We start from the raw sequence: 26766 nt of genomic DNA, 5'->3' as shown, positions 1-26766 counted from the left end.
ATGTGATGACATGATGACATGAGAATGTGATGACATCACAGGTAAGGCTGTATTCCAAACTGTCTCATGACATCACAATGTGATGTTCTAGAATCGGCTGTGATTCCTGTGATGCTGAGTTTGGCTTTAATCTAAAATTTTACTTATAGGAGAAGATTAGTGAACCAGACAGTTTTTGACAAGCTGATTTAACATTCAGGTTAATTTAACATTCAGGTTAATTTAACATCCAGGTTAATTTAACATTCAGGTTAATTTACCGTTCAGGTTAAACAGTTTAACGTTGACAGTCGACAGTAGGGTGAGTACATTATTTACATCTCCATGGATCAAGCATCATTGTTACTGAGCTCTAAGGAGCTTTGGTTCACCAAAGAACTGAAAACCTTCAAGGAAGAAAACGACGCTCTGAAGGAGATCGCCTGGGAAAGAAAAGTCCAACTGTTGGAAGCCCAGCAGAAGGAACTGCAGGACAACTTTACTTTGGACCTTGCTGAGAAGCAACGAGGCTGGAAGACGCAGCAGACTCAACTCCAGATCAGAGTGAACCATTTGACGTGGCACATTCGTGATAAGGACGCTGTTATCCGTGGTCTCCGTAAAGAGCAGCACGATAAGGACCCTGCAATCCCTGATCTCCGGCAGGAGCAGCACGATAAGGACGCTGCAATCCCTGATCTCCGGCAGGAGCAGCACGATAAGGACGCTGTTATCCTTGATCTCCGCCAGGAGCAGATCGATAAGGACGCTGTAATCCTTGATCTCCGGCAGGAGCAGCGAGGCTGGGAGACGCAGCAGACTCAACTCCAGATCAGAGTGAACCATTTGACGTGGCACATTCGCGATAAGGACGCTGTTATCCGTGGTCTCCGTAAAGAGCAGCACGATAAGGACCCTGCAATCCCTGATCTCCGGCAGGAGCAGCACGATAAGGACGCTGTTATCCTTGATCTCCAGCAGGAGCAGCACGATAAGGACGCTGTTATCCTTGATCTCCAGCAGGAGCAGCACGATAAGGACGCTGTTATCCTTGATCTCCGCCAGGAGCAGATCGATAAGGACGCTGTAATCCTTGATCTCCGGCAGGAGCAGCACGATAAGGACGCTGTTATCCTTGATCTCCAGCAGGAGCAGCACGATAAGGACGCTGTTATCCTTGATCTCCGGCAGGAGCAGCGCGATAAGGACGCTGTTATCCTTGATCTCCAGCAGGAGCAGCACGATAAGGACGCTGTTATCCTTGATCTCCAGCAGGAGCAGCGCGATAAGGACGCTGTGATCTTTGATCTCCAGCAGGAGCAGATCGATAAGGACGCTGTGATCCTTGATCTCCAGCAGGAGCAGCACGATAAGAACGCTGTTATCCTTGATCTCCGGCAGGAGCAGCGCGATAAGGACGCTGTGATCCTTGATCTCCAGCAGGAGCAGCGCGATAAGGACGCTGTTATCCTTGATCTCCAGCAGGAGCAGCGCGATAAGGACGCTGTTATCCTTGATCTCCAGCAGGAGCAGCGCGATAAGGACGCTGTGATCCTTGATCTGCAGCAGGAGCAGCACGATAAGGACGCTGTTATCCTTGATCTCCGGCAGGAGCAGCGCGATAAGGACGCTGTTATCCTTGATCTCCAGCAGGAGCAGCACGATAAGGACGCTGTGATCCTTGATCTCCAGCAGGAGCAGCGTGATAAGGACGCTGTGATCTTTGATCTCCAGCAGGAGCAGATCGATAAGGACGCTGTGATCCTTGATCTCCAGCAGGAGCAGCACGATAAGGACGCTGTTATCCTTGATCTCCGGCAGGAGCAGCACGATAAGGACGCTGTTATCCTTGATCTCCGGCAGGAGCAGCGCGATAAGGACGCTGTGATCCTTGATCTCCAGCAGGAGCAGCGCGATAAGGACGCTGTTATCCTTGATCTCCAGCAGGAGCAGCGCGATAAGGACGCTGTGATCCTTGATCTCCAGCAGGAGCAGCGCGATAAGGACGCTGTGATCCTTGATCTCCAGCAGGAGCAGCGCGATAAGGACGCTGTGATCTTTGATCTCCGGCAGGAGCAGCGCGATAAGGACGCTGTGATCCTTGATCTCCAGCAGGAGCAGATCGATAAGGACGCTGTGATCCTTGATCTCCAGCAGGAGCAGCACGATAAGGACGCTGTTATCCTTGATCTCCAGCAGGAGCAGCGCGATAAGGACGCTGTGATCCTTGATCTCCAGCAGGAGCAGCACGATAAGGACGCTGTTATCCTTGATCTCCGGCAGGAGCAGCACGATAAGGACGCTGTGATCCTTGATCTCCAGCAGGAGCAGCACGATAAGGACGCTGTTATCCTTGATCTCCAGCAGGAGCAGCGCGATAAGGACGCTGTGATCTTTGATCTCCGGCAGGAGCAGCGCGATAAGGACACTGTGATCCTTGATCTCCAGCAGGAGCAGCACGATAAGGACGCTGTTATCCTTGATCTCCAGCAGGAGCAGCGCGATAAGGACGCTGTTATCCTTGATCTCCAGCAGGAGCAGCGCGATAAGGACGCTGTTATCCTTGATCTCCAGCAGGAGCAGCGCGATAAGGACGCTGTGATCCTTGATCTCCAGCAGGAGCAGCACGATAAGGACGCTGTTATCCTTGATCTCCAGCAGGAGCAGCGCGATAAGGACGCTGTTATCCTTGATCTCCAGCAGGAGCAGCACGATAAGGACGCTGTTATCCTTGATCTCCAGCAGGAGCAGCGCGATAAGGACGCTGTTATCCTTGATCTCCGGCAGGAGCAGCGCGATAAGGACGCTGTGATCCTTGATCTCCAGCAGGAGCAGCGCGATAAGGACGCTGTGATCTTTGATCTCCAGCAGGAGCAGCGCGATAAGGACGCTGTGATCCTTGATCTCCAGCAGGAGCAGCGCGATAAGGACGCTGTGATCTTTGATCTCCAGCAGGAGCAGATCGATAAGGACGCTGTGATCCTTGATCTCCAGCAGGAGCAGCACGATAAGGACGCTGTTATCCTTGATCTCCGGCAGGAGCAGCGCGATAAGGACGCTGTGATCTTTGATCTCCAGCAGGAGCAGATCGATAAGGACGCTGTGATCTTTGATCTCCAGCAGGAGCAGCGCGATAAGGACGCTGTGATCTTTGATCTCCAGCAGGAGCAGATCGATAAGGACGCTGTGATCTTTGATCTCCAGCAGGAGCAGATCGATAAGGACGCTGTGATCTTTGATCTCCAGCAGGAGCAGCGCGATAAGGACGCTGTGATCTTTGGTCTCTTCCAGGAGAAGAAGAGTCTCAATGAAAAGCTCGTGGAGACCAGAACCGAGCTGTTGAGCTCTGCAGATGAACTCCGACAGAGAGAGGACGCCTGGCAGGCCAAATACAAGGCTCTGGAGGACAATGTCACAAAGGTCCTGACAGAAAAAGACCAGATCTGGAAGACTAAGGTCAGTCAGTTGGAGGACGTCAACAAGGACCTGACGGACAGAGAACAGAGCCTGGAGACCACAGTCCAACACATGGAGGTTGAGAAGAAGCTCCTGGAGGACATCTGCCTGAAAATGAAGAAGAAGATGAGAGGAGTCTTTTCTCGCAGGAGGACCGAGGATCGAGAGACAACATTACAGAAGATGAAAAAGGAAGAGACGGAGCGGGAGGGGGTGGAGAAGAAAGAGAAGAAGAAAGGTTGTTTTCGCTGGATGCGCAGGTTCTTCCTGAAGCGTGACGGCAACAGTCAGGTAGAGGAGGCTGCAGCTCAGGTTGGATACCAGCAGATCCCTCTTCCTCCCCCCTTCGCCTTCCCGTCTTCCCTCCACCCTTACCTTCCTCTCTCAACCTCCCCCTCATTCTCTACGTCATCACCGTCCCTCCACCCCTACATCCCTCCTCAGTGATTAGTGATTAGCACTGCAGCCTCACTGAGACACCTCCACCTGTCCGGCTGTGGGGAGTTTGTATATTCTCCCTGTGTCTGCGTGGGTTTTCTCCTGGTGCTCAGGTTTCCCCAGAATTCCTAGTTATGCGTGAGGCTAACTGGACACTCTAAATTACCACCAAATATCTTTTTAATATATTTGGTGGTAATTTAGAGTATTCAAAAAAATTTCAATCTATCATATATCAGTAAGGGTTTTCTCCTGGTGCTCAGGTTTCTCCCACAATTCGTAGTTATGCATGAGGCTAACTGGACACTCTAAATTACCTCCAAATATTTTTAAAATATATTTTTAGGTAATTTAGAGTATTCAAAAAAAATGTCAATCTATCATATATCAGTAGGGTTTTTCTCCTGGTGCTCAGGTTTCTCCCACAATTCCTAGTTATGCGTGAGGCTAACTGGACACTCTAAATTACCCCCAAATATTTTTAAAATATATTTGGAGGTAATTTAGAGTATTACATTTTTTTTAAATCTATCATATATCAGTAGGGGTTTTCTCCTGGTGCTCAGGTTTCTCCCAAAGTTTCTAGTTATGCATGAGGCTAACTGGACACTCTAAATTACCTCCAAATATTTTTTAAATATAATTTTAGGTAATTTAGAGTATTCCAATTTTTTTTCAATCTATCATATATCAGTAAGGGTTTTCTCCTGGTGCTCAGGTTTCTCCCACAATTCCTAGTTATGCGTGAGGCTAACCGGACACTCTAAATTACCCCCAAATACTTTTAAATATATTTGGTGGTAATTTAGAGTATTCAAAAAAATGTCAATCTATCATATATCAGTAGGGGTTTTCTCCTGGTGCTCAGGTTTCTCCCACAATTCCTAGTTATGCATGAGGCTAACTGGACACTCGAAATTACCTCCAAATATTTTTTAAATATAATTTTAGGTAATTTAGAGTATTCCAATTTTTTTTCAATCTATCATATATCAGTAAGGGTTTTCTCCTGGTGCTCAGGTTTCTCCCACAATTCCTAGTTATGCGTGAGGCTAACTGGACACTCTAAATTACCCCCAAATATTTTTAAAATATATTTGGAGGTAATTTAGAGTATTACATTTTTTTTAAATCTATCATATATCAGTAGGGGTTTTCTCCTGGTAATCAGGTTTCTCCCAAAGTTTCTAGTTATGCATGAGGCTAACTGGACACTCTAAATTACCTCCAAATATTTTTTAAATATAATTTTAGGTAATTTAGAGTATTCCAATTTTTTTTCAATCTATCATATATCAGTAAGGGTTTTCTCCTGGTGCTCAGGTTTCTCCCACAATTCCTAGTTATGCGTGAGGCTAACTGGACACTCTAAATTACCCCCAAATATTTTTAAAATATATTTGGAGGTAATTTAGAGTATTACATTTTTTTTAAATCTATCATATATCAGTAGGGGTTTTCTCCTGGTGCTCAGGTTTCTCCCAAAGTTTCTAGTTATGCATGAGGCTAACTGGACACTCTAAATTACCTCCAAATATTTTTTAAATATAATTTTAGGTAATTTAGAGTATTCCAATTTTTTTTCAATCTATCATATATCAGTAAGGGTTTTCTCCTGGTGCTCAGGTTTCTCCCACAATTCCTAGTTATGCGTGAGGCTAACTGGACACTCTAAATTACCCCCAAATACTTTTAAATATATTTGGTGGTAATTTAGAGTATTCAAAAAAATTTCAATCTATCATATATCAGTAAGGGTTTTCTCCTGGTGCTCAGGTTTCTCCCACAATTCATAGTTATGCATGAGGCTAACTGGACACTCTAAATTACCTCCAAATATTTTTAAAATATATTTTTAGGTAATTTAGAGTATTCAAAAAAAATGTCAATCTATCATATATCAGTAGGGTTTTTCTCCTGGTGCTCAGGTTTCTCCCACAATTCCTAGTTATGCGTGAGGCTAACTGGACACTCTAAATTACCCCCAAATATTTTTAAAATATATTTGGAGGTAATTTAGAGTATTACATTTTTTTTAAATCTATCATATATCAGTAGGGGTTTTTTCCTGGTGCTCAGGTTTCTCCCAAAGTTTCTAGTTATGCATGAGGCTAACTGGACACTCTAAATTACCTCCAAATATTTTTTAAATATAATTTTAGGTAATTTAGAGTATTCCAATTTTTTTTCAATCTATCATATATCAGTAAGGGTTTTCTCCTGGTGCTCAGGTTTCTCCCACAATTCCTAGTTATGCGTGAGGCTAACCGGACACTCTAAATTACCCCCAAATACTTTTAAATATATTTGGTGGTAATTTAGAGTATTCAAAAAAATGTCAATCTATCATATATCAGTAGGGGTTTTCTCCTGGTGCTCAGGTTTCTCCCACAATTCGTAGTTATGCATGAGGCTAACTGGACACTCTAAATTACCTCCAAATATTTTTTAAATATATTTTTAGGTAATTTAGAGTATTCAAAAAAATGTCAATCTATCATGCATCAGTAGGGGTTTTCTCCTGGTGCTCAGGTTTCTCCCAAAATTCCTAGTTATGCATTAGGCTAACTGGACACTCTAAATTACCTCCAAATATTTTTTAAATATAATTTTAGGTAATTTAGAGTATTCCAATTTTTTTTCAATCTATCATATATCAGTAAGGGTTTTCTCCTGGTGCTCAGGTTTCTCCCACAATTCCTAGTTATGCGTGAGGCTAACTGGACACTCTAAATTACCCCCAAATATTTTTAAAATATATTTGGAGGTAATTTAGAGTATTACATTTTTTTTAAATCTATCATATATCAGTAGGGGTTTTCTCCTGGTAATCAGGTTTCTCCCAAAGTTTCTAGTTATGCATGAGGCTAACTGGACACTCTAAATTACCTCCAAATATTTTTTAAATATAATTTTAGGTAATTTAGAGTATTCCAATTTTTTTTCAATCTATCATATATCAGTAAGGGTTTTCTCCTGGTGCTCAGGTTTCTCCCACAATTCCTAGTTATGCGTGAGGCTAACTGGACACTCTAAATTACCCCCAAATATTTTTAAAATATATTTGGAGGTAATTTAGAGTATTACATTTTTTTTAAATCTATCATATATCAGTAGGGGTTTTCTCCTGGTGCTCAGGTTTCTCCCAAAGTTTCTAGTTATGCATGAGGCTAACTGGACACTCTAAATTACCTCCAAATATTTTTTAAATATAATTTTAGGTAATTTAGAGTATTCCAATTTTTTTTTCAATCTATCATATATCAGTAAGGGTTTTCTCCTGGTGCTCAGGTTTCTCCCATAATTCCTAGTTATGCGTGAGGCTAACTGGACACTCTAAATTACCCCCAAATACTTTTTAATATATTTGGTGGTAATTTAGAGTATTCAAAAAAATTTCAATCTATCATATATCAGTAGGGTTTTTCTCCTGGTGCTCAGGTTTCTCCCACAATTCGTAGTTATGCATGAGGCTAACTGGACACTCTAAATTACCTCCAAATATTTTTTAAATATATTTTTAGGTAATTTAGAGTATTCAAAAAAAATGTCAATCTATCATATATCAGTAGGGTTTTTCTCCTGGTGCTCAGGTTTCTCCCACAATTCCTAGTTATGCGTGAGGCTAACTGGACACTCTAAATTACCCCCAAATATTTTTAAAATATATTTGGAGGTAATTTAGAGTATTAAATTTTTTTTAAATCTATCATATATCAGTAGGGGTTTTCTCCTGGTAATCAGGTTTCTCCCAAAGTTTCTAGTTATGCATGAGGCTAACTGGACACTCTAAATTACCTCCAAATATTTTTTAAATATAATTTTAGGTAATTTAGAGTATTCCAATTTTTTTTCAATCTATCATATATCAGTAAGGGTTTTCTCCTGGTGCTCAGGTTTCTCCCACAATTCCTAGTTATGCGTGAGGCTAACTGGACACTCTAAATTACCCCCAAATACTTTTAAATATATTTGGTGGTAATTTAGAGCATTAAAAAAAATGTCAATCTATCATATATCAGTAGGGGTTTTCTCCTGGTGCTCAGGTTTCTCCCAAAATTCCTAGTTATGCATGAGGCTAACTGGACACTCTAAATTACCTCCAAATATTTTTTTAATATATTTAGTGGTAATTTAGAGTATTCAAAAAAAATGTCAATCTATCATATATCAGTAGGGTTTTTCTCCTGGTCCTCAGGTTTCTCCCACAATTCCTAGTTATGCGTGAGGCTAACTGGACACTCTAAATTACCCCCAAATATTTTTAAAATATATTTGGAGGTAATTTAGAGTATTACATTTTTTTTAAATCTATCATATATCAGTAGCGGTTTTCTCCTGGTGCTCAGGTTTCTCCCAAAGTTTCTAGTTATGCATGAGGCTAACTGGACACTCTAAATTACCTCCAAATATTTTTTAAATATAATTTTAGGTAATTTAGAGTATTCCAATTTGTTTTTCAATCTATCATATATCAGTAAGGGTTTTCTCCTGGTGCTCAGGTTTCTCCCACAATTCCTAGTTATGCGTGAGGCTAACTGGACACTCTAAATTACCCCCAAATACTTTTTAATATATTTGGTGGTAATTTAGAGTATTCAAAAAAATTTCAATCTATCATATATCAGTAAGGGGATTCTCCTGGTGCTCAGGTTTCTCCCACAATTCGTAGTTATGCATGAGGCTAACTGGACACTCTAAATTACCTCCAAATATTTTTAAAATATATTTTTAGGTAATTTAGAGTATTCAAAAAAAATGTCAATCTATCATATATCAGTAGGGTTTTTCTCCTCGTGCTCAGGTTTCTCCCACAATTCGTAGTTATGCGTGAGGCTAACTGGACACTCTAAATTACCCCCAAATACTTTTAAATATATTTGGTGGTAATTTAGAGTATTCAAAAAAATGTCAATCTATCATATATCAGTAGGGTTTTTCTCCTGGTGCTCAGGTTTCTCCCACAATTCCTAGTTATGCGTGAGGCTAACTGGACACTCTAAATTACCCCCAAAGACTTTTAAATATATTTGGTGGTAATTTAGAGTATTCAAAAAAATGTCAATCTATCATATATCAGTAGGGGTTTTCTCCTGGTGCTCAGGTTTCTCCCACAATTCCTAGTTATGCATGAGTCTAACTGGACACTCTAAATTACCTCCAAATATTTTTTTTATATATTTTTAGGTAATTAGAGTGTTTAAAAAAAGAAGTCAATCCATCATATATCAGTAAGGGGATTCTCCTGGTGCTCAGGTTTCTCCCACAAAATATATATTGAAATGAATAAAAAATAAATAAAATAAAATTTAATTAAAAATCAAATAAACAGTGAAATATAATTTCATTATGTCTGCCTCTCTGAATAAATGTGTACAGTATAAATACAACTTTATGACATTATGGTGGCTATAAAGTAGAAGTACTGGTATCTGTTTAAGTTGTGATTTCAACAACACTGAAGCTGATCAATAAAACGATCAATGTGACTAATAAAAGATGTTCCAAATAGTATTTTAGACGCTGGTTAACAACATGAGCCGGTTCTGTAATAAACCATGTGACCTTCATGACTGACGGGTTCATGATTATTTTTAATATTAGCACCATTTACAGGTAATTATTAAGCTGTCATTTCATTATTATCAACAGACAGTTGTAAACTACTCAAACATCTTTTCTTTCTGATTGTGAATCACTGGTGTTGAATACATGAAGCTCACAGTACACAGGTGGACAGGCAGAGAGACAAACATCTGGACCATGAGTTTATCCAGATGTTTTCCCTCGTTGTGTGAGTTGACTGATAACGAGTTGATCACTCACATCCTTTTCTACTACGTCTGTTTTTTCACTGTGAGCTGAGTTGATGAAACCACCCTATTTTCAGCTCTAATCGTTGCACACAATCTAGAAACACGCTTCCTCTGAACGTTCAGCTCTTCTAGCGAAGAGGATCGTTGCATCACTTCCTGCGCCAGGTCATCTAGAAGGCGGAAAGCAGAAGTTGTTGCTGCTGATCAGCATCTTGTTCGTCTGTGTCATCCAAATTACCAGCCAATAAAGTATGAGTCAGCTTAGAGGAATCGCTAAAACAAAAGTCTGTGTAGGAGAAAAATGACAGTTTGTTCTAGATGTATGAGATAATTAAATGTCCTGATCTCCTTCCTGCTCGCCAGGATATTATAATGACCCCAAGTATGGAGGATGGCACCTGCCAAAGTAAAAAATAAATAAATATATAATGACTCAATAAATAAATATGTCATTAAATGTAAAAAAAAATTATATTGAAAATAAATGTAAACGAAATAAATGCAAAATAAATAAATAATACAGATAAATACATAAATAAATAAAAGATAAAAATTAAACAGAAGAGTAAATAAATAAGGGAATTAATTAATTAATTATGAATAAATAAAGAAACAAATTATAACAAAAATATCAAATGATGTTACATTTTTATCAATTAATTAAATTAAATATAAATAAATAAATAAATGACTCGATAAATGAATATGATATTAAATGTAGCAAAAATAAATGTATTATTTTATTATTATTATTATGTTTTACCATTAATTAATTGATAAAAATTGAGGTTTTTTTTCATAAATGTATGACTTTAAAATCTCGCAAATTTGTGAGTTTTTTTCTCGTAAATTTGCCTCTTTAATCTCAGAGAATACGTGAGTTTTTTCTCGTAAATTTCTGGCTTTAAAATGTGTCATAAATTTGTCAGTTTTTTCTCATAAATGTGCCACATTAATCTCAGAATATCGGAGTTTTTTCCTCATAAATTAATGACTTTAAAATCTCATAAGCGTCTTTGAGTTCTTTAAAAGCGCTTTATAAGTTGAATTTATTATTATTATTATTATAAATTTGTGAGTTAAAATGTGACGTAAATTTGTGATTTTCTTCTCGTAAATGTGTCCCATTAAACTCAGAATATCTTCATTTTATTTTCGTAAATTTATGACTTTAAAATCAAAATATATATATAATATATAATATTAAAAAATATATAACATAAACACAGGAAGTCAGAATCATGATATTTTTAAAGTTATTAACTTGATATTGACCGTTTCCAAGTGAGAAGCAGAAGCCGGCGTGTGATCGCTTTAGTGTTTAAAAGTTGAACTTCTGTACAGATCAACTCGGGGAAACAATCATTTGGCGACAGCAGAAGTCACAGGTTCGAGACAAGACGAGGGCTAAAAATAAAAGAATCAGGACAGGAAAACAGAAGGCGTCCTGGTGTCAGCGCGGACTGTTTTGATAGGCGTTTGATGGAGGAGGACCACAGTGTGTGTTGGACCGGGATGAATCGGTGGTGGGAGGAGGGAAGTGTGTGTGAACAGCAGGACAAACAGGAGTTCAAGACGCTTTTTATTTGTGCACGTGTCCCCGTGTAAACACAGCGCTGTGTGTTCAGTTCATGAACATAAAAGGCTTCTGTGGGGAGTTAACACACCGACACGGCCTTTGTTAAATGTAAAAGAGACTTATTAAGAGTTCTCCTGACAGAGAAACGTACTTCTACTGTGACATCTACTGTTCATTATGTTCAAACTGTGTTGTTTGTGTGTTTCCAGTGATGGAACACCTCAACGCCACCCGTCTCCCCGGCAACCAATCAGACTTCAGCAGCATCTTCACCCAGCAGGTGCTCCCGCCGCTCTACTTGGTGATCTGCGTGGTCGGGGCGTCCCTGAATGGCGTGGCCGCCTGGATCTTCTTCAGGGTGCCCAGTGACTCGGGCCTGGTGGTCTACCTGAAGAACATGGTGGTGGCCGACCTCCTCATGCTGACCACCTTCCCCTTCAGGCTGGCGGCTCAGCTGGGTCTGGGCGGCTGGCGCCTCCACGTGGTCACTTGCCGCTACACCGCCGTGCTCTTCTACTCGTCCATGTACGTGGGGATCCTCTTCATGGGGCTCATCAGCCTCGAGCGCTACGTTAAGATCGTCAGACACACCTCCTCCTCCTCCTCCTCCTCCTCATCCTCCTGCAGGTCCCGGTTGGGCGGCGTGTCCTCGCTGCATGTCCTGCAGAGCGTCGGCTTCGCCCGGGTGCTGGCGCTCCTCACCTGGAGCTTCCTCCTCGTCTGCGTCCTGCCCAACGTGGTGCTGACCAGCCGGCCGGCCGACGAGGAGAGCTCGCGGCACTGCATGCAGCTGAAGACGCCGCTGGGCATGCAGTGGCACCGGGTGTCCACGCTCCTCAGCGTCGGCCTGTTCTGGGTGACCCTGCTGGTCCTCGCCTACTGCTACACCTACATCGCCTGCCGCGTCTACCAGTCCTACCGCCGCGTGCGCCGCGACAACAGCGACGTCTGCCGGAAGTCGAACCGCAGCATCTTCAGCATCCTGGCGGTGTTCTTCGTCTGCTTCGTGCCGTACCACGTCTGCCGCGTGCCGTACACTCTGAGCCAGATGCCGGAGTCGGGCTTCAGCCCGGACGCCCGCTTCCTGTTGTTCCAGCTGAAGGAGGGGACGCTCTTCCTGTCGGCGCTCAACGTCTGCCTCGACCCCATCATCTACTTCCTGATGTGCCGAACCTTCAGAGAGTCGCTGCTGAGGAAACTGTCGAGAAGAGACCGGAGGAGGTCGCTGACCACCGGCCAGAGTCTGAGCCACATTTAGGAGGAGAGGGGACAAGGAGAGGAGACAAGTAGACAAGGAGAGGAGACGAGGAGAGGACAGAGGAGACAAGAGAGGAGACAAGGAGAGGACAGAGGAGACAAGAGAGGAGAGACAGGAGGAGGTCGCTGACCACCGACCAGAGTCTGAGCCACATTTAAGAGGAGAGCAGACAAGGAGAGGAGACAAGGAGAGGAGACAAGGAGAGGGGACAAGAGAGGAGAAGAGGAGAGGACAGAGGAGACAAGAGAGGAGAGACAGGAGGAGGTCGCTGACCACCGGCCAGAGTCTGAGCCACATTTAGGAGGAGAGGGGACAAGGAGAGGAGAGGAGGAGAGGAGACGAGGAGAGGAGACAAGGAGAGGACAGGACAGAGGAGACAAGAGAGGAGAGACAGGAGGAGGTCGCTGACCACCGGCCAGAGTCTAGGAGGAGAGGGGACAAGGAGAGGAGAGGAGGAGAGGAGATAAGGAGAGGAGACAAGAGAGGAGACAATAGAGTCACTGCTGAGGAAACTGTCGGGAAGGAGAAGGCACAAAGAGAGGAGACAAGAGAGGAAAGTAGACAAGAGAGGAGACAAGGAGAGGAAACAAGGAGAGGACAAAGGGATAGGAGAAAAGGGGAGGAGGCAAGAGAGGACACAGGGAGAAGAGACAAGAGAAGAGAAAAGGAGAGGAGACAAAAAGAGAGAGGAGAAGAGATAAGGAAAGGAGACAATGACAGGATACAGGGAGAGGAGACAAAGAGAAGAGACAAGAGAAGAGACAAGTAGAGGGGACAAGGAGAGGAGACAAGTAGATGAGACAAGTAGACAACACAGGGAGAAGAGACAAGGAGAGGAGGCAAGAGAAGAGAGGAGATAAGGAAAGACACAAGGAGAGGACAGAGAGAGGAGAAAAAGAGAGGAAACAAGAGAGGAGTTGAGATAAGGACAGGACACAGGGAGAGGAGACAAGGAGAGAAGAAAAGAGGGTACAAGGAGAGGAGACGAGGAGAGGAGACGAGGAGAGGAATCAAGGATAGAGATGTGGTCCTGTGTAAATGCAGACTTGTATAATTGTATATAAATATCAGTATATATATATTAAAGTATAGATATTAAATAATGATTGACAGTCTCAGTTGTGTTTATTGATGAGTCACCAGCGTGAAGGAGAGAACAGGAAGTGGTGATGTGGAAGTGAAAGTGGACGCAATCGCTGGGCATCGAACTCACGGGACCAGAGACGGCTGGTGAGTTCAGTTCTCCTCCGGCGTTACCACGGCAACCGTCCACTTCTCAGTAAATTCAGCTGATCTGGTTTCTGTGGCTCTGAGGTCACTCTCTTCTCTGTTAGATTATAATAACTTTAATTTTTATATACGTTTGAGACGGAGCACACAGCTCATCAAATAAAATCACACAGTAATATGCAGTGAGACAAAACAACAGTTTTTTGTATAGTAGATGTTAATATTAAAGTTATTTGTCATATGCACAATAATTTCATAGAAGCAGCCGTTGGCAATATTTTTTGTTCTCAGGCTGCTCTAATGCTGCTATAAAATAAATATAAAATCACACAAGTAAGAAGGGGAATTTAAAACATAAAATAGTGCAGCTGGTCAAATATAGGAATATAATATAATATGATATAATATAATTCAATATATTATAAAATATAATATAATATTGTGTAATTAAATATATTATAAAATATAATAGAATAAAATAAACTATAATAAAATACAATATAATATAATATCATATAATATAATATCATATAATATAATATATTTAAATATATTATAAAATATAATAAAATAAAATATATAATATGATATAATATAATATAATAAAATATAATATAGTATAGTATAATATAATATAATAAACTATAATATAATACAATATGATGTGATATAATAAAATAAAATATAGTATAATATGATACAATAAAAAAAATACAATATAATATAATTTAATAAAATATAATATAATATTATATAGTATAATATAACACAATATAATATAATATAATATAACATAATATAATATGATATAGTATAATATAATATAACATAATATAATATTATATAATATAATATAATATTGAACATTAAAGAACATTGCGACAAAGTGCAAAAGAACATTAAGACATAATTAAAACAGTTATAAAAACATTAAAGATTAGAAAATAAAAACAAGCTAAAAATAAAAGCTAGGATAGAAGCTAAAATAGAATATAACACACAAGAGTAAAAGCTCTAATGCAGTATATAAGATCATTATCTGGTTTAATAAAAGGCAGCAGCAGCAAACAGGAAAGTTTGAAGCTTTGATTTAAAAGAACTCAGAGTTGGAGGTCCTGCAGGTTTCTGGGAGCTTGTTTCAGATATTTGGTGAATAAAAACTGAACGCTGCTTCTGCATGTTTAGGTTAAAAGTATTTCAGTATATTATTAAAGCATGTGTATCAAAAGCATTCATCATATAAGTGCTGTGTAACAATATATACATACTTACAAAGTTGATGTCATCACTGTTGTTGTTGCTGCTGTATTTATTCCTAGATGGAGTGTTAAAGGAGCAGCTGCACAGCCTGGCACTGATCGATCCAAACTCCATTCAGAAAACAAGCATTTTAAAAGCTGTTTGCTTGTCGTCTTGGTAACAGACCTGACAAAGCATGGATTCAGACTTTTTACTAATCAGCATCATAATGTCGTTATTTCGGCATCATTTTGATCCGTTTATTGTAATTAAATCACAGCACAGTCTGTTTATTTTGGGTTCATACCGCAGTAGCGACGTGTGTCTTGCTAATTTAAGCTTCTCGCTTGGTGTGAATGCACGGTAACACAATACGAAGCAACAACGTAACGTAACTTAAAGGAACATAAACAACAGCACATGCACAACAACAGCACGATGTAATGATTCAATGAACCGCTGACACGCTCCCCAGAAAACATGAACACTGAACTGTTCTCCAGCTTTTCATTTAGAAAGAGCAACAACCAATGAGGAACCTCCAACAGTCGGCCGACCAATCCTGTAACTTCATCACTCGGTCAGTCAGTCAGTGACAGACTTTAGTGTTTGTAGGGCTGGCCCTCTGCGGTGCAGCCACAAATCAGCTCTGCAGCAACAATGATGGACACCAGAGAAGTTGAAGAGTTAAAACACAGAGTTGAACCCTCAAATGACTTCTGTCTATTTCAGTTTACACAACTCAGCAGTGTTATCATAATTATAAAGACTAAGTCCAGCATAGAGAGGCTCAGTGAATGTGGTCTGGACTCTGTGGAGGAGAGTCATGGTTTCAGAGACGCTGTAGAAGGACAGAATACCTGCACTGTGATCCAGGTACACTCCTACTCTGGAGGACTGAGGACCTGAGACGGGGGTTTGAACTCTGTTGTACCAAAATGTATAACTGTTAATGTAACAATCTAAAGTCCAAGATTTGTCATTGCATCCAAATTGACATTCACCCCCTGCTCTGCTGATACTCTTGTATGCGACTGCTACATCAACTCCATCTCCTCTCCACTCCACCTCCCAGTAACAACGTCCAGTCAGACTCTCTCTACTCAGGACCTGATCCCAATTAGTGAATCTGTCTGGGTGACTAGAATAAGACTGTTGTTGTCTCGTTAATGTTGCTTTTCTGTTCCCCTCAGATAATAACAGATGTGTGTTTGCTGTGTTTGGATCCAGTGTGATTTCTCGTGAATACTGTAAGAATCCAGCTCTGGTCTTGGGCTCTGGTTGTGGCAGTAAAACATCCACTTCAGTCACTGTCTGTGAGACGTTTGTCCATTTCTCTCTCAGAACGTCCTGTAGTTTATCTCTGACTTCTGACACAGCCGCCGTCACGTCCTCAAAGTAGCTCAGAGGACGGATATTGATGCTGGATGTAGACTCGCTGAGCGGTGACAGTGAGGGGTAGTTGAGTAGAAACTGGTTGTGATCCTCTGTGTGTGACAGCAGCTTCAGCTCAGCGTCTCTCCTCTTCAGCTCAGTGATCTCCTGCTCCAGCTTCTCCTGAAGCTCTTTGACTCGACTCATTTCACTTTTCTGCTGGGATCTGACCTGCTGCTTCACATCACAGCTTCTTTTCTCCATGAGACGGATCAGCTCGGTGAAGATCTTCTCACTGTCCTCCACTGCTTTATCAGCAGAGCGATTGACAGCCTTCACCTCCTGTTGGAGCAGCTTCACATCTTTCTCTCTGTCCTGGATCCTCTGCTGGATGTTGAGTCGACTCACCTCCAGCTCTCTCTGCCTCTCGGTCCTTTCTGCTGCAGCTGAGACGGTGTCGTGGCCTTTATGTTCATCCACAGAGCAGAGATAACAGATACACTGCTGATCAGTACGACAGAACATCTTCATCACCTCGTCGTGACGAGAGCAGATGTTCTCCTGGAGCTTCTTGGAGGGCTCCACCAGCTTGTGTTTCTTTAATGGAGCCACATCATAATGAGGCTGGAGGTGTTTCTCACAGTAAGAGGCCAGACACACCAGACAGGACTTGAAGGCTTTCAGTTTCCTCCCAGTGCAGAAATCACAGGCCACATCTTCAGGTCCAGCATAGCAGTGATCAGCAGGAGCAGCTTGGAGTCCAGACTTCTTCAGTTCCTCCACTAAATCTGCTAACATGGTGCTTTTCACCAGGACAGGCCTCGGTGTGAAGGTCTGCCTACACTGAGGGCAGCTGTAGATCTTCTTCTCATCCTCTCCATCCCAGAAGCCTTTAATACAGTTCATGCAGTAGCTGTGTCCACAGGAAGTAGTCACCGGATCCTTCAGTAGATCCAGACAGATGGAACAAGAGAACCTTTCGTGGTCCAGCTGAACTCCTTGCTGCGCCATTTCACCTCTCAGAGACGACGACTGTCTGAGTCTCACTTCCTGAGAAGTGAAACTAGTTTGAGCTCTGATCTAAACAACATGTGCACTGAATGGAGCCTGTCAGCTCTCACTGCACCACGTCGGTTACACCCATCTTCAAAACTGTAGATCTGAAGGGGAGGGAACGAGGAAATAAGAGGACAGAGTGCAACTGGGTGTGTTTGAGAGGAGGAAGAGGAGGAAGAGGAGGAAGAGGAGGGAGGGGCTATCAGGCTCTGCTTCATTCCAGGAAGAGGAGCGGTTAGAGAGAGATACGAGTGGTTTGTTTACAATCTAGAGATCATTTCTCAGTTCAAAACACCGGAGCCATAAGCTTTTAGGAGGTGAACTCTTCTTGGTACCTCTGGGTTTGGAGACAGCTCCTCAGTTTTCAGAATTAGCTCTTCTTTTTCCCTGAAATACTGTTTGATGATGCTGATACAGCAGATGAAAAATAGAAGAATGAATCACTGCTGTAGAAGGAATGAAATCCCCAAATAGTTTTTACTTGTGTGATAAAGTCCTTCAAATGTTTGTGTAGAAAACAGATTAAATCCAGAATATCATTTTGAGTAAAAGGTGAATTTTTAATGTTAGATGCATTTGAACAAATAAATCAAATTAGTTGTCCTGAATCCCACAGGACATGAATGCATCAGATCATTTGACTCTAATGGGAGATTACTGGCCTTATAATTAGTATCTCCTATAAATAAACAAATGCAAACTACATGAAAACAATCAGTGTGATAAAGGACCAGTGAGTAACAATTAGGGGGATCTATTGGCAGAAATGGAATATAACATTAATAAGTATGTTTTCTTTAGTGTCTAATCACCTGAAAATAAGAATCATGTTTTCGTGACCTCAGAATGATCCGTTTAGAGAGCGGGTCCTCTTCACGGAGTCCGCCATGTTTCTACAGTAGCCCAGAACGGCTTGGGCCGGAGGCGATAACGTTACTCGCTCCCGCCGTTGCTGCTCTCTCTCTCTTGCTTCACCACTCACTTCCCTCGTACACACACACACTCTAAGCGCTGGCTCTGCTCCAGATGACCTACGCTCCTCTTACAACAACTGGCTCTAGAGAGGGTCATTCGCGTTTTCGCGTCGGCCACCGTAGCTCTCCAACACGCTTGGCACACGGGAGAGGCTTCAGTCGGTTGCAGTCTCAACCTCACCGCTAGATACCGCCAGATCCTACACACTGTTCCTTTAATGCCATTTCCCCCCCCAAAAAAACAGACCCCTCTGCATCACTTCTCGGTGGCAGTAAACACGTTAATGTTGTGAATTAAACAAATATGCTTGTTTAGATTCAGGCAACTAAACCACTTAGTTAGGTTTAGGAAAAAATCAACATGGTTGGGCTTAAAGCTACTATGTTTGGACAGTGAACATGAAACAGAATTTTGTAACGCACAGGACACGAGCAGCGGTCTCTGGATGAAAGCCCTGTTGTTTGTTGTTAAATCAAAGAACACCTATAGGCTACAAAATGAATTCTATTAAATATCAATGATGGATTATAAACATACAACGGCCGTCCTCGGTGCAGCCTGACCAGGATGAATTAGGAAAGAGACAAAACTCAAACAATTAAACAAGAATAATGAACAATAAATAAGAAGTCTATGGACACCACGGCGGATGCAACAAGCATTATTAATTCAATTCAATTCAATTTATTTTTGTATAGCGTCAAATCACAACAGAAGTTATCTCAAGACGCTTTATATATAGAGCAGGTCTATGACCGTACACCAGAGTTTAGAGACCCAACAGGATCCACCAAGCGCACTGTGGCCAGGAACAACTCCCCGATTACTGGGAAGAAACCTGGAGCAGAACCGGGCGCAGGGCGGGCGGCCATCTGCCGAGACCGGCTGGGGGGATAGATAGATAGAGTGAGAGAGAGAGAGAGAGTGAGAGAGAGAGAGAGAGAGAGAGAGAGATAGAGAGAGAGAGAGAGAGAGAGAAGCAGCCACAATAGTAGCCTAGCAGCTGTAATAGCTAATACAAGTAGGACTAATAACACAAAACCAATAGTGGTGGATGGAAAGAGTGATAATACAACTATCGGAATTGATGTCATTGGGTCGTCCTCAGACGGGCTTTCAAGAGGAGTTTCCAGCTGTCTCAGTCCACCATACATCTGGCTAGCTCGCCAGCACTGTCCAGCATCTCTCCTCAGTACGTCCATGTGTATTGGTGTGGGACGTCCCTGTGATCGATGCCCGTGCGTTGGTTCCTGCAGCATCAGCATGCTCGCTGGGAGCTCTTGATGTCTTTGGCAGTGACTGAGAAGTGTTATTCTCCAGGCTGCCACATTGTCACTAAGTGTTGGTAATCCCTCGTTAGCATTGGTAGTCCCTCGTACAGACGTAGTTAATTAATGATGGTAGCAGTTGGTGTCAAGCAGGCACCGGGCGCGGCAGCAGATGCAGCCACAATACCGGAGACCACCAAGATCCAGGTGAAACCCCGCTCCAAGTGTACCCCTGCTCCAGGTATAACCTCGCTCCCGGTGTGATCCCGCTCCAGGTATGACCTCGCTCCAGGTGTGACCCTGCTCCACGGTTAGCTGCGAGACAAGGAGGCACAAGGACTCCCGGGAAGGAATGAAGTTAGTAACAACATGGACATGGGACATGAGTATATACAGAAGGAGAGGGGAGCTCAGTGCGTCATAGGAAGTTCCTTATGACAGTGTGTCATAGGAAGTCCCCCGGCAGTCTATGCCTATAGCAGCTTAAGTATAAGCGTTATCAAAGAGGAAAGTCTTTAGCCTACTCTTAAATGTAGAGACGGTGTCTGCCTCCCGGACTGAAACTGGGAGCTGGTTCCAGAGAAGAGGAGCTTGATAGCTGAAGGCTCTCGCTCCCATTCTACATTTGGAGACTCTAGGAACCTCAAGTAACCCTGCATTCTGTGAGCGCAGTGCTCTAGTGGGGTAGTAGGGTACTATGAGCTCTTTAAGATATGATGGGGCCTGACCGTTTAGCGCTTTGTAGGTGAGGAGGACGATTTTAAAATCTATTCTGGATTTTACAGGCAGCCAGTGCAGAGAAGCTAATACAGGAGTAATATGATCTCTTTTTGTAGTTCTAGTCAGTACACGTGCTGCAGCATTCTGGATCAACTGGAGAGTCTTAAGAGACTTATTGGAGCAGCCTGATAATAAGGAGTTACAGTAATCGAGTCTAGAGGTAACAAATGCATGGACTCATTGTTCTGCATCATTTTGACACAGGATGTGTCTGATCTTCACAATGTTACGTAGATGAAAGAAGGCAGTCCGTGAGGTTTGTTTTATGTGAGAGTTAAAGGACATATCCTGGTCGAAGACAACTCCCAGATTCCTTACGGTGGTGCTGGAGGCCAGGGCAATGCCATCTAAAGTAACTATATCATTAGATAATTTGTTTCGGAGGTGCTCAGGGCCTAGTACAATAACTTCAGTTTTGTCTGAGTTTAACATCAGGAAATTGCAGGTCATCCAGGTTTTGACACAATGCACTTTTACTATAAAGGTTTTTATCAGACTAAAAAGATGTTCTCAACTGAAACTGGAGACAAACTGAGTTGAGCTGCTTTAACCTCCACTACTGATATTTATTGATCGGTGCTATCGACACAATTCTTCACAAAAAACAAAAGCATCGATATGAGAATAACCTTCTGACACACAACCCAAACACACTGTGGTCAACCTGAACTTCAGCAGCTGGCAGAAACAACAACTAAAGTTAGTAGAAAATCTACTAGAACAGTGTTAAACATTAAAAACACAGGTGAGGTTTTTAAAAAGTGAAATGAAGGAGGACATACAGTAAACGCCTCGGTTAGTGAGACACAAGCCAAACTACCACCAGGAAAATCACTCATTTCTGTTTACTAAAAAAAGGAGAATTCACTTTGACTAAGAGAAGTCTGACACCCTGACCATGATGTATGAGACATTATAAAGTTTCTGATGGGCTTAAAAACATGGTTTAAAACATGCAGACAGACTGAGTAGAGGAGCTTTAACCTCCACTACATCCCTGGTTAGCAGGATGAGGGCGCCCTCTTGTGTTGTGCATCAGGTTTCACATTTCTCTTGTTATTAACCTGCTGTGATGTTCACTGCAGGAAGACATGTCAAAACTTCACTGAGCCTTTGGCAGCTTCAAACAACATCAGTAAAGAGACATTTAAATAGATGTAATATCACACTATGTCAGTTTGTTCACAGGAGTCACACCCTGTAACACTGATGCTGCATTCAGGTCACATGGGAAAGACGGTAGAGAGGAGTTTGGACTTAAACTCTCAGGTTGTAAATAGTATTAAGGAATGTGAGATTTGAGGCTGTAGGTTAACATTTCTCTGATTTAACAACATGGAAATATTAGTAACCAAATGTTAAGAATCATCTACACAATGTTCCTTAACAAGGACTTCACAACACTTCTTCACACCCAAACTTGACCCAATGAATTCTGACTGTTTATCCAGTTTTAGGTTATGAGTAATAAATCCTCTTTATTGACTCAGAGCACAAAGAAAATGTCGGCTGTAAAGAAACAGCAACGAGTGATAGAAAACTCTGCTCGTTTGTGTGTGACGAAGCTGTTTTAGTGAGGAAAGCTGAAAGGACAGAGACCGACTGACAAACGCTCTCCTGCTCTGAACATGAACTCTGGACTTTGTGGTGTTTCAGGAGGCCTCAGTTATTCTCTCATAGTAGTTTCACATGTTCTCCACCAGCTGTGTCTGATACTCTGGAATGAAGACAGGAAGAAAAGACTTAGTTCATTCTTGTTTATTGATTATAGAAACCTTCAGTTTGTTCACACATCCCATCAGTAAAGTCTGTTAAATGACTCTTGTTCAATGATTTCACGTACAGATTCATTTCCATCCACACAATCAGTTTGTTTGAGCAGAATCTCAGCGATGTAACAGAGAATAATGATTTCCTTATTGATTATGATCATGATAATTACAGTTTCATTAAACATCTTAGTATCTCGTTTGTACGTCGATCTGGACGACAACATTTAGTCCGCCCAACAAATAAACGTGATTCTAGATATCTTTACAAAAAGTGGTGAGAACAGAATATCTATGATAAGAAATAAATCACTAGACCTTCCTTTAAGACCCGTGCAGTGGAAGAGAAACAACAACACACACACACACACACATATATATATATATATACAAATATTCATCAAACATTTAGAGCACAGAGAAGTTTACATTTTCATGCAGAGAAATATCAGTTCAGGTGAACAAAGATCATCATGAGCAGTGAAACAGACACAGGAAGGAGCGCCACCTGAAGACACTCACACATTTACAGAACAACTCATGAGAAGATGTCAAAGCAAAGAGTGTAGAAGCAAAGAGACGCAACTCTGATGCTCTATTGAAAAAAAGTAGAGCCCATAATGTAATAAATCACAGCACAGTCTGTTTATTTTGGGTTCATACCGCAGTAGCTACGTGTGTCTTGTTAATTTATGCTTCTCGCTTGGTGTGAATGCACGGTAACACAATACGAAGCAACAACGTAACGTGACTTAAAGGAACATAAACAACAGCACATGCACAACAACAGCACGATGTAATGATTCAATGAACCGCTGACACGCTCCCCAGAAAACGTGAACATTGAACTGTTCTCCAGCTTTTCATTTAGAAAGAGCAACAACCAATGAGGAACCTCCAACAGTCGGCCGACCAATCCTGTAACTTCATCACTCAGTCAGTCAGTCAGTGACAGACTTTAGTGTTTGTAGGGCTGGCCCTCTGCGGTGCAGCCACAAATCAGCTCTGCAGCAACAATGATGGACACCAGAGAAGTTGAAGAGTTAAAACACAGAGTTGAACCCTCAAATGACTTCTGTCTATTTCAGTTTACACAACTCAGCAGTGGCTCCATAATAAAGCCAAAGTCCAGCATAGAGAGGCTCAGTGAATGTGGTCTGGACTCTGTGGAGGAGAGTCATGGTTTCAGAGACGCTGTAGAAGGACAGAATACCTGCACTGTGATCCAGGTACACTCCTACTCTGGAGGACTGAGGACCTGAGACGGGAGTTTGAACACTGTTGTACTGAAATGTATAACTGTTATTGTTACAATTTAACGCCCAACATTTGTCATTGTATCCAAATCTACATTCACCCCCTGCTCTCCTGATACTCTTGTATGCGACTGCTACATGAACTCCATCTCCTCTCCACTCCACCTCCCAGTAACAACGTCCAGTCAGACTCTCTCTACTCAGGACCTGACAATAATCAGTGAATCTGTCTGGGTGACTAGAATAAGACTGATGTTCTCTCATTAATGTTGCTTTTCTGTTCCCCTCAGATAATAACAGCTGTGTGTATGCTGTGTTTGGATCCAGTGTGATTTCTCGTGAATACTGTAAGAATCCAGCTCTGGTCTTGGGCTCTGGTTGTTGCAGTAAAACATCCACTTCAGTCACTGTCTGTGAGACGTTTGTCCATTTCTCTCTCAGAACGTCCTGTAGTTTATCTCTGACTTCTGACACAGCCGCCGTCACGTCCTCAAAGTAGCGCCGAGGACGGATATTGATGCTGGATGTAGACTCGCTGAGCGGTGACAGTGACGGGTAGCTATATAAAAACTGACTGTGATCCTCTGTGTGTGACAGCAGCTTCAGCTCAGCGTCTCTCCTCTTCAGCTCAGTGATCTCCTGCTCCAGCTTCTCCTGAAGCTCTTTGACTCGACTCACTTCACTTTTCTGCTGGGATCTGACCTGCTGCTTCACATCACAGCTTCTTTTCTCCATGAGACGGATCAGCTCGGTGAAGATCTTCTCACTGTCCTCCACTGCTTTATCAGCAGAGCGATTGACAGCCTCCACCTCCTGTTGGAGCAGCTTCACATCTTTCTCTCTGTCCTGGATCCTCTGCTGGATGTTGAGTCGACTCACCTCCAGCTCTCTCTGCCTCTCGGTCCTTTCTGCTGCAGCTGTGACGGTGTCGTGGCCTTTATGTTCATCCACAGAGCAGAGATAACAGATACACTGCTGATCAGTACGACAGAACATCTTCATCACCTCGTCGTGACGAGAGCAGATGTTCTCCTGGAGCTTCTTGGAGGGCTCCACCAGCTTGTGTTTCTTTAATGGAGCCACATCATAATGAGGCTGGAGGTGTTTCTCACAGTAAGAGGCCAGACACACCAGACAGGACTTGAAGGCTTTCAGTTTCCTCCCAGTGCAGAAATCACAGGCCACATCTTCAGGTCCAGCATAGCAGTGATCAGCAGGAGCAGCTTGGAGTCCAGTCTTCTTCAGTTTCTCCACTAAATCTGATATTATAGTGTTTTTCATGAGGACAGGCCTCGGTGTGAAGGTCTGCCTACACTGAGGGCAGCTGTAGATCTTCTTCTCATCCTCTCCATCCCAGAAGCCTTTAATACAGTTCATGCAGTAGCTGTGTCCACAGGAAGTAGTCACCGGATCCTTCAGTAGATCCAAACAGATGGAACAAGAGACTTCTTCGTGGTCCAGCTGAACTCCTTGCTGCGCCATTTCACCTCTCAGAGACGACGACTGTCTGAGTCTCACTTCCTGAGAAATGAAACTAGTTTGAGCTCTGATCTAAACAACATGTGCACTGAATGCAGCCTGTCAGCTCTCACTGCACCACCATGTCGGTTACACCCATCTTCACAACTGTAGATCTGAAGGGGAGGGAACGAGGAAATAAGAGGACAGAGTGCAACTGGGTGGTTTTGAGAGGAGGAAGAGGAGGGAGGGGTTATCAGGCTCTGCTTCATTCCAGGAAGAGGAGTGGTTAGAGAGAGATACGAGTGGTTTGTTTACAATCTAGAGATCATTTCTCAGTTCAAAACACCGGAGCCATAAGCTTTTAGGAGGTGAACTCTTCTTGGTACCTCTGGGTTTGGAGACAGCTCCTCAGTTTTCAGAATTAGCTCTTCTTTTTCCCTGAAATACTGTTTGATGATGCTGATACAGCAGATGAAAAATAGAAGAATGAATCACTGCTGTAGAAGGAATGAAATCCCCAAATAGTTTTTACTTGTGTGATAAAGTCCTTCAAATGTTTGTGTAGAAAACAGATTAAATCTAGAATATCATTTTGAGTAAAAGGTGTATTTTAATGTCAGATGCATTTAAACAAATATATCAAATGTGTTAGTGGCCCTGAATCCCACAGGACATGAATGCATCAGATCATGTGACTCTAATGAGAGATTACTGGCCTTATAATAAGTATATCCTAAATAAACAAATGCAAACTACATAAAAACAATCAGTGTGATAAAGGACCAGTGAGTAACAATTAGGGGGATCTATTGGCAGAAATGGAATATAATATTAATAAGTATGTTTTCTTTAGTGTCTAATCACCTGAAAATAAGAATCATGTTTTTGTGACCTTAGAATGATCCGTTTAGAGAGCGGGTCTTCTTCAGGGAGTCCACCATGATGCACCGCCATGTTTCTACAGTAGCCCAGAACGGCTTGGGCTGGAGTCGATAACGTAACTCGCTCCCGCCGTCGCGGCTCTCTCTGTCTCTTGCTTCATCACTCACTTCCCTCGTACACACACACTCTAAGCGCTGTCTCTGATCCAGATGACCCACGCTCCTCTTACAACAACTGGCTCTCGACAGGGTCATCCGCGTTTTCGCGTCGGCCACTGTAGCTCTCCAACACGCTTGGCACACGGGAGAGGCTTCAGTCGGTTGCAGTCTCAACCTCACCACTAGATACCGCCAGATCCTACACACTGTTCCTTTAATGCCATTTTCCTAAAAAAACAGATCCCTCTGCGTCACTTCTCGGTGGCAGTAAACACGTTAATGTTGTGAATTAAACAAATATGCTTGTTTAGATTCAGGCAACAAAACCACTTAGTTAGGTTTAGGAAAAAAACAACATGGTTGGGCTTAAAGCTACTATGTTTGGACAGTGAACATGAAACGGAATTTTGTAACGCGCAGGACACGAACAGCGGTCTCTGGATGAAAGCCCTGTTGTTTGTTGTTAAATCAAAGAACACCTATAGGTTACAAAATGAATTCTATTAAATATCAATGATGGATTATAAACATACAACGGCCGTCCTCGGTGCAGCCTTACCAGGATGAATTAGGAAAGAGACAAAACTCAGACAATTAAACAAGAATAATGAACAATAAATAAGAAGTCTATGGACACCACGACGGATGCAACAAGCATTATTAAGCCACATAAATAAAATAACCTGCCACTTCTTATAGAATCAACAGCAGAATAAAACATCACCAAGCAGACAACATGGAGTCGTATAAACTATATCAGGAGTGCCCACACTTTTTCAGCATGCGAGCTAC

The 26766-nt window shown here is 42.2% G+C and overlaps 2 protein-coding genes across 2 annotated transcripts in view; one reads left to right on the top strand and one right to left on the bottom strand.

Annotated features, from left to right (window-relative positions):
• The window catches only part of LOC141776387 (P2Y purinoceptor 14-like), a 14698-nt gene extending 1948 nt beyond the window's left edge, over positions 1 to 12750 (top strand). Inside the window, exon 2 of the mRNA XM_074649923.1 lies at positions 11478 to 12750. Coding sequence (XP_074506024.1) covers positions 11480 to 12526 — 1047 coding nt within the window. The 5' untranslated portion in view covers positions 11478 to 11479 and the 3' untranslated portion in view covers positions 12527 to 12750. The remainder of the gene's footprint in view (positions 1 to 11477) is intronic.
• Positions 12751 to 15202: 2452 nt separating this feature from the next.
• Positions 15203 to 25412, bottom strand: LOC141776779 (uncharacterized). The gene is made up of 2 exons (XM_074650576.1): positions 23300 to 25412; positions 15203 to 17449 (listed from the first exon to the last, which is right to left on the bottom strand). Exons 1-2 carry the CDS (start codon positions 24953 to 24955, stop codon positions 15719 to 15721), a joined length of 3387 nt encoding a protein of 1128 aa, XP_074506677.1. The 5' UTR covers positions 24956 to 25412; the 3' UTR covers positions 15203 to 15718.
• Between the last annotated feature and the right edge of the window lie 1354 nt (positions 25413 to 26766).

Source organism: Sebastes fasciatus, chromosome 11, assembly GCF_043250625.1.
Source record: "Sebastes fasciatus isolate fSebFas1 chromosome 11, fSebFas1.pri, whole genome shotgun sequence".
NCBI classification, from domain to species: Eukaryota; Metazoa; Chordata; class Actinopteri; order Perciformes; family Sebastidae; genus Sebastes; species Sebastes fasciatus.
This window is presented reverse-complemented; position numbering and strand designations above follow the sequence as displayed.

What these genes read in the sequence shown, in the direction of transcription:
- LOC141776779 (XM_074650576.1), bottom strand. Translation starts at nt 24,955, where the DNA reads ATGGCGCAGCAAGGAGTTCAGCTGGACCACGAAGAAGTCTCTTGTTCC. An exon ending in CTGAGTTGTGTAAACTGAAA is followed by an intron (nt 17,450 to 23,299) that starts TAGACAGAAGTC and finishes CATGTTGTTTAG; the next exon opens with ATCAGAGCTCAAACTAGTTT.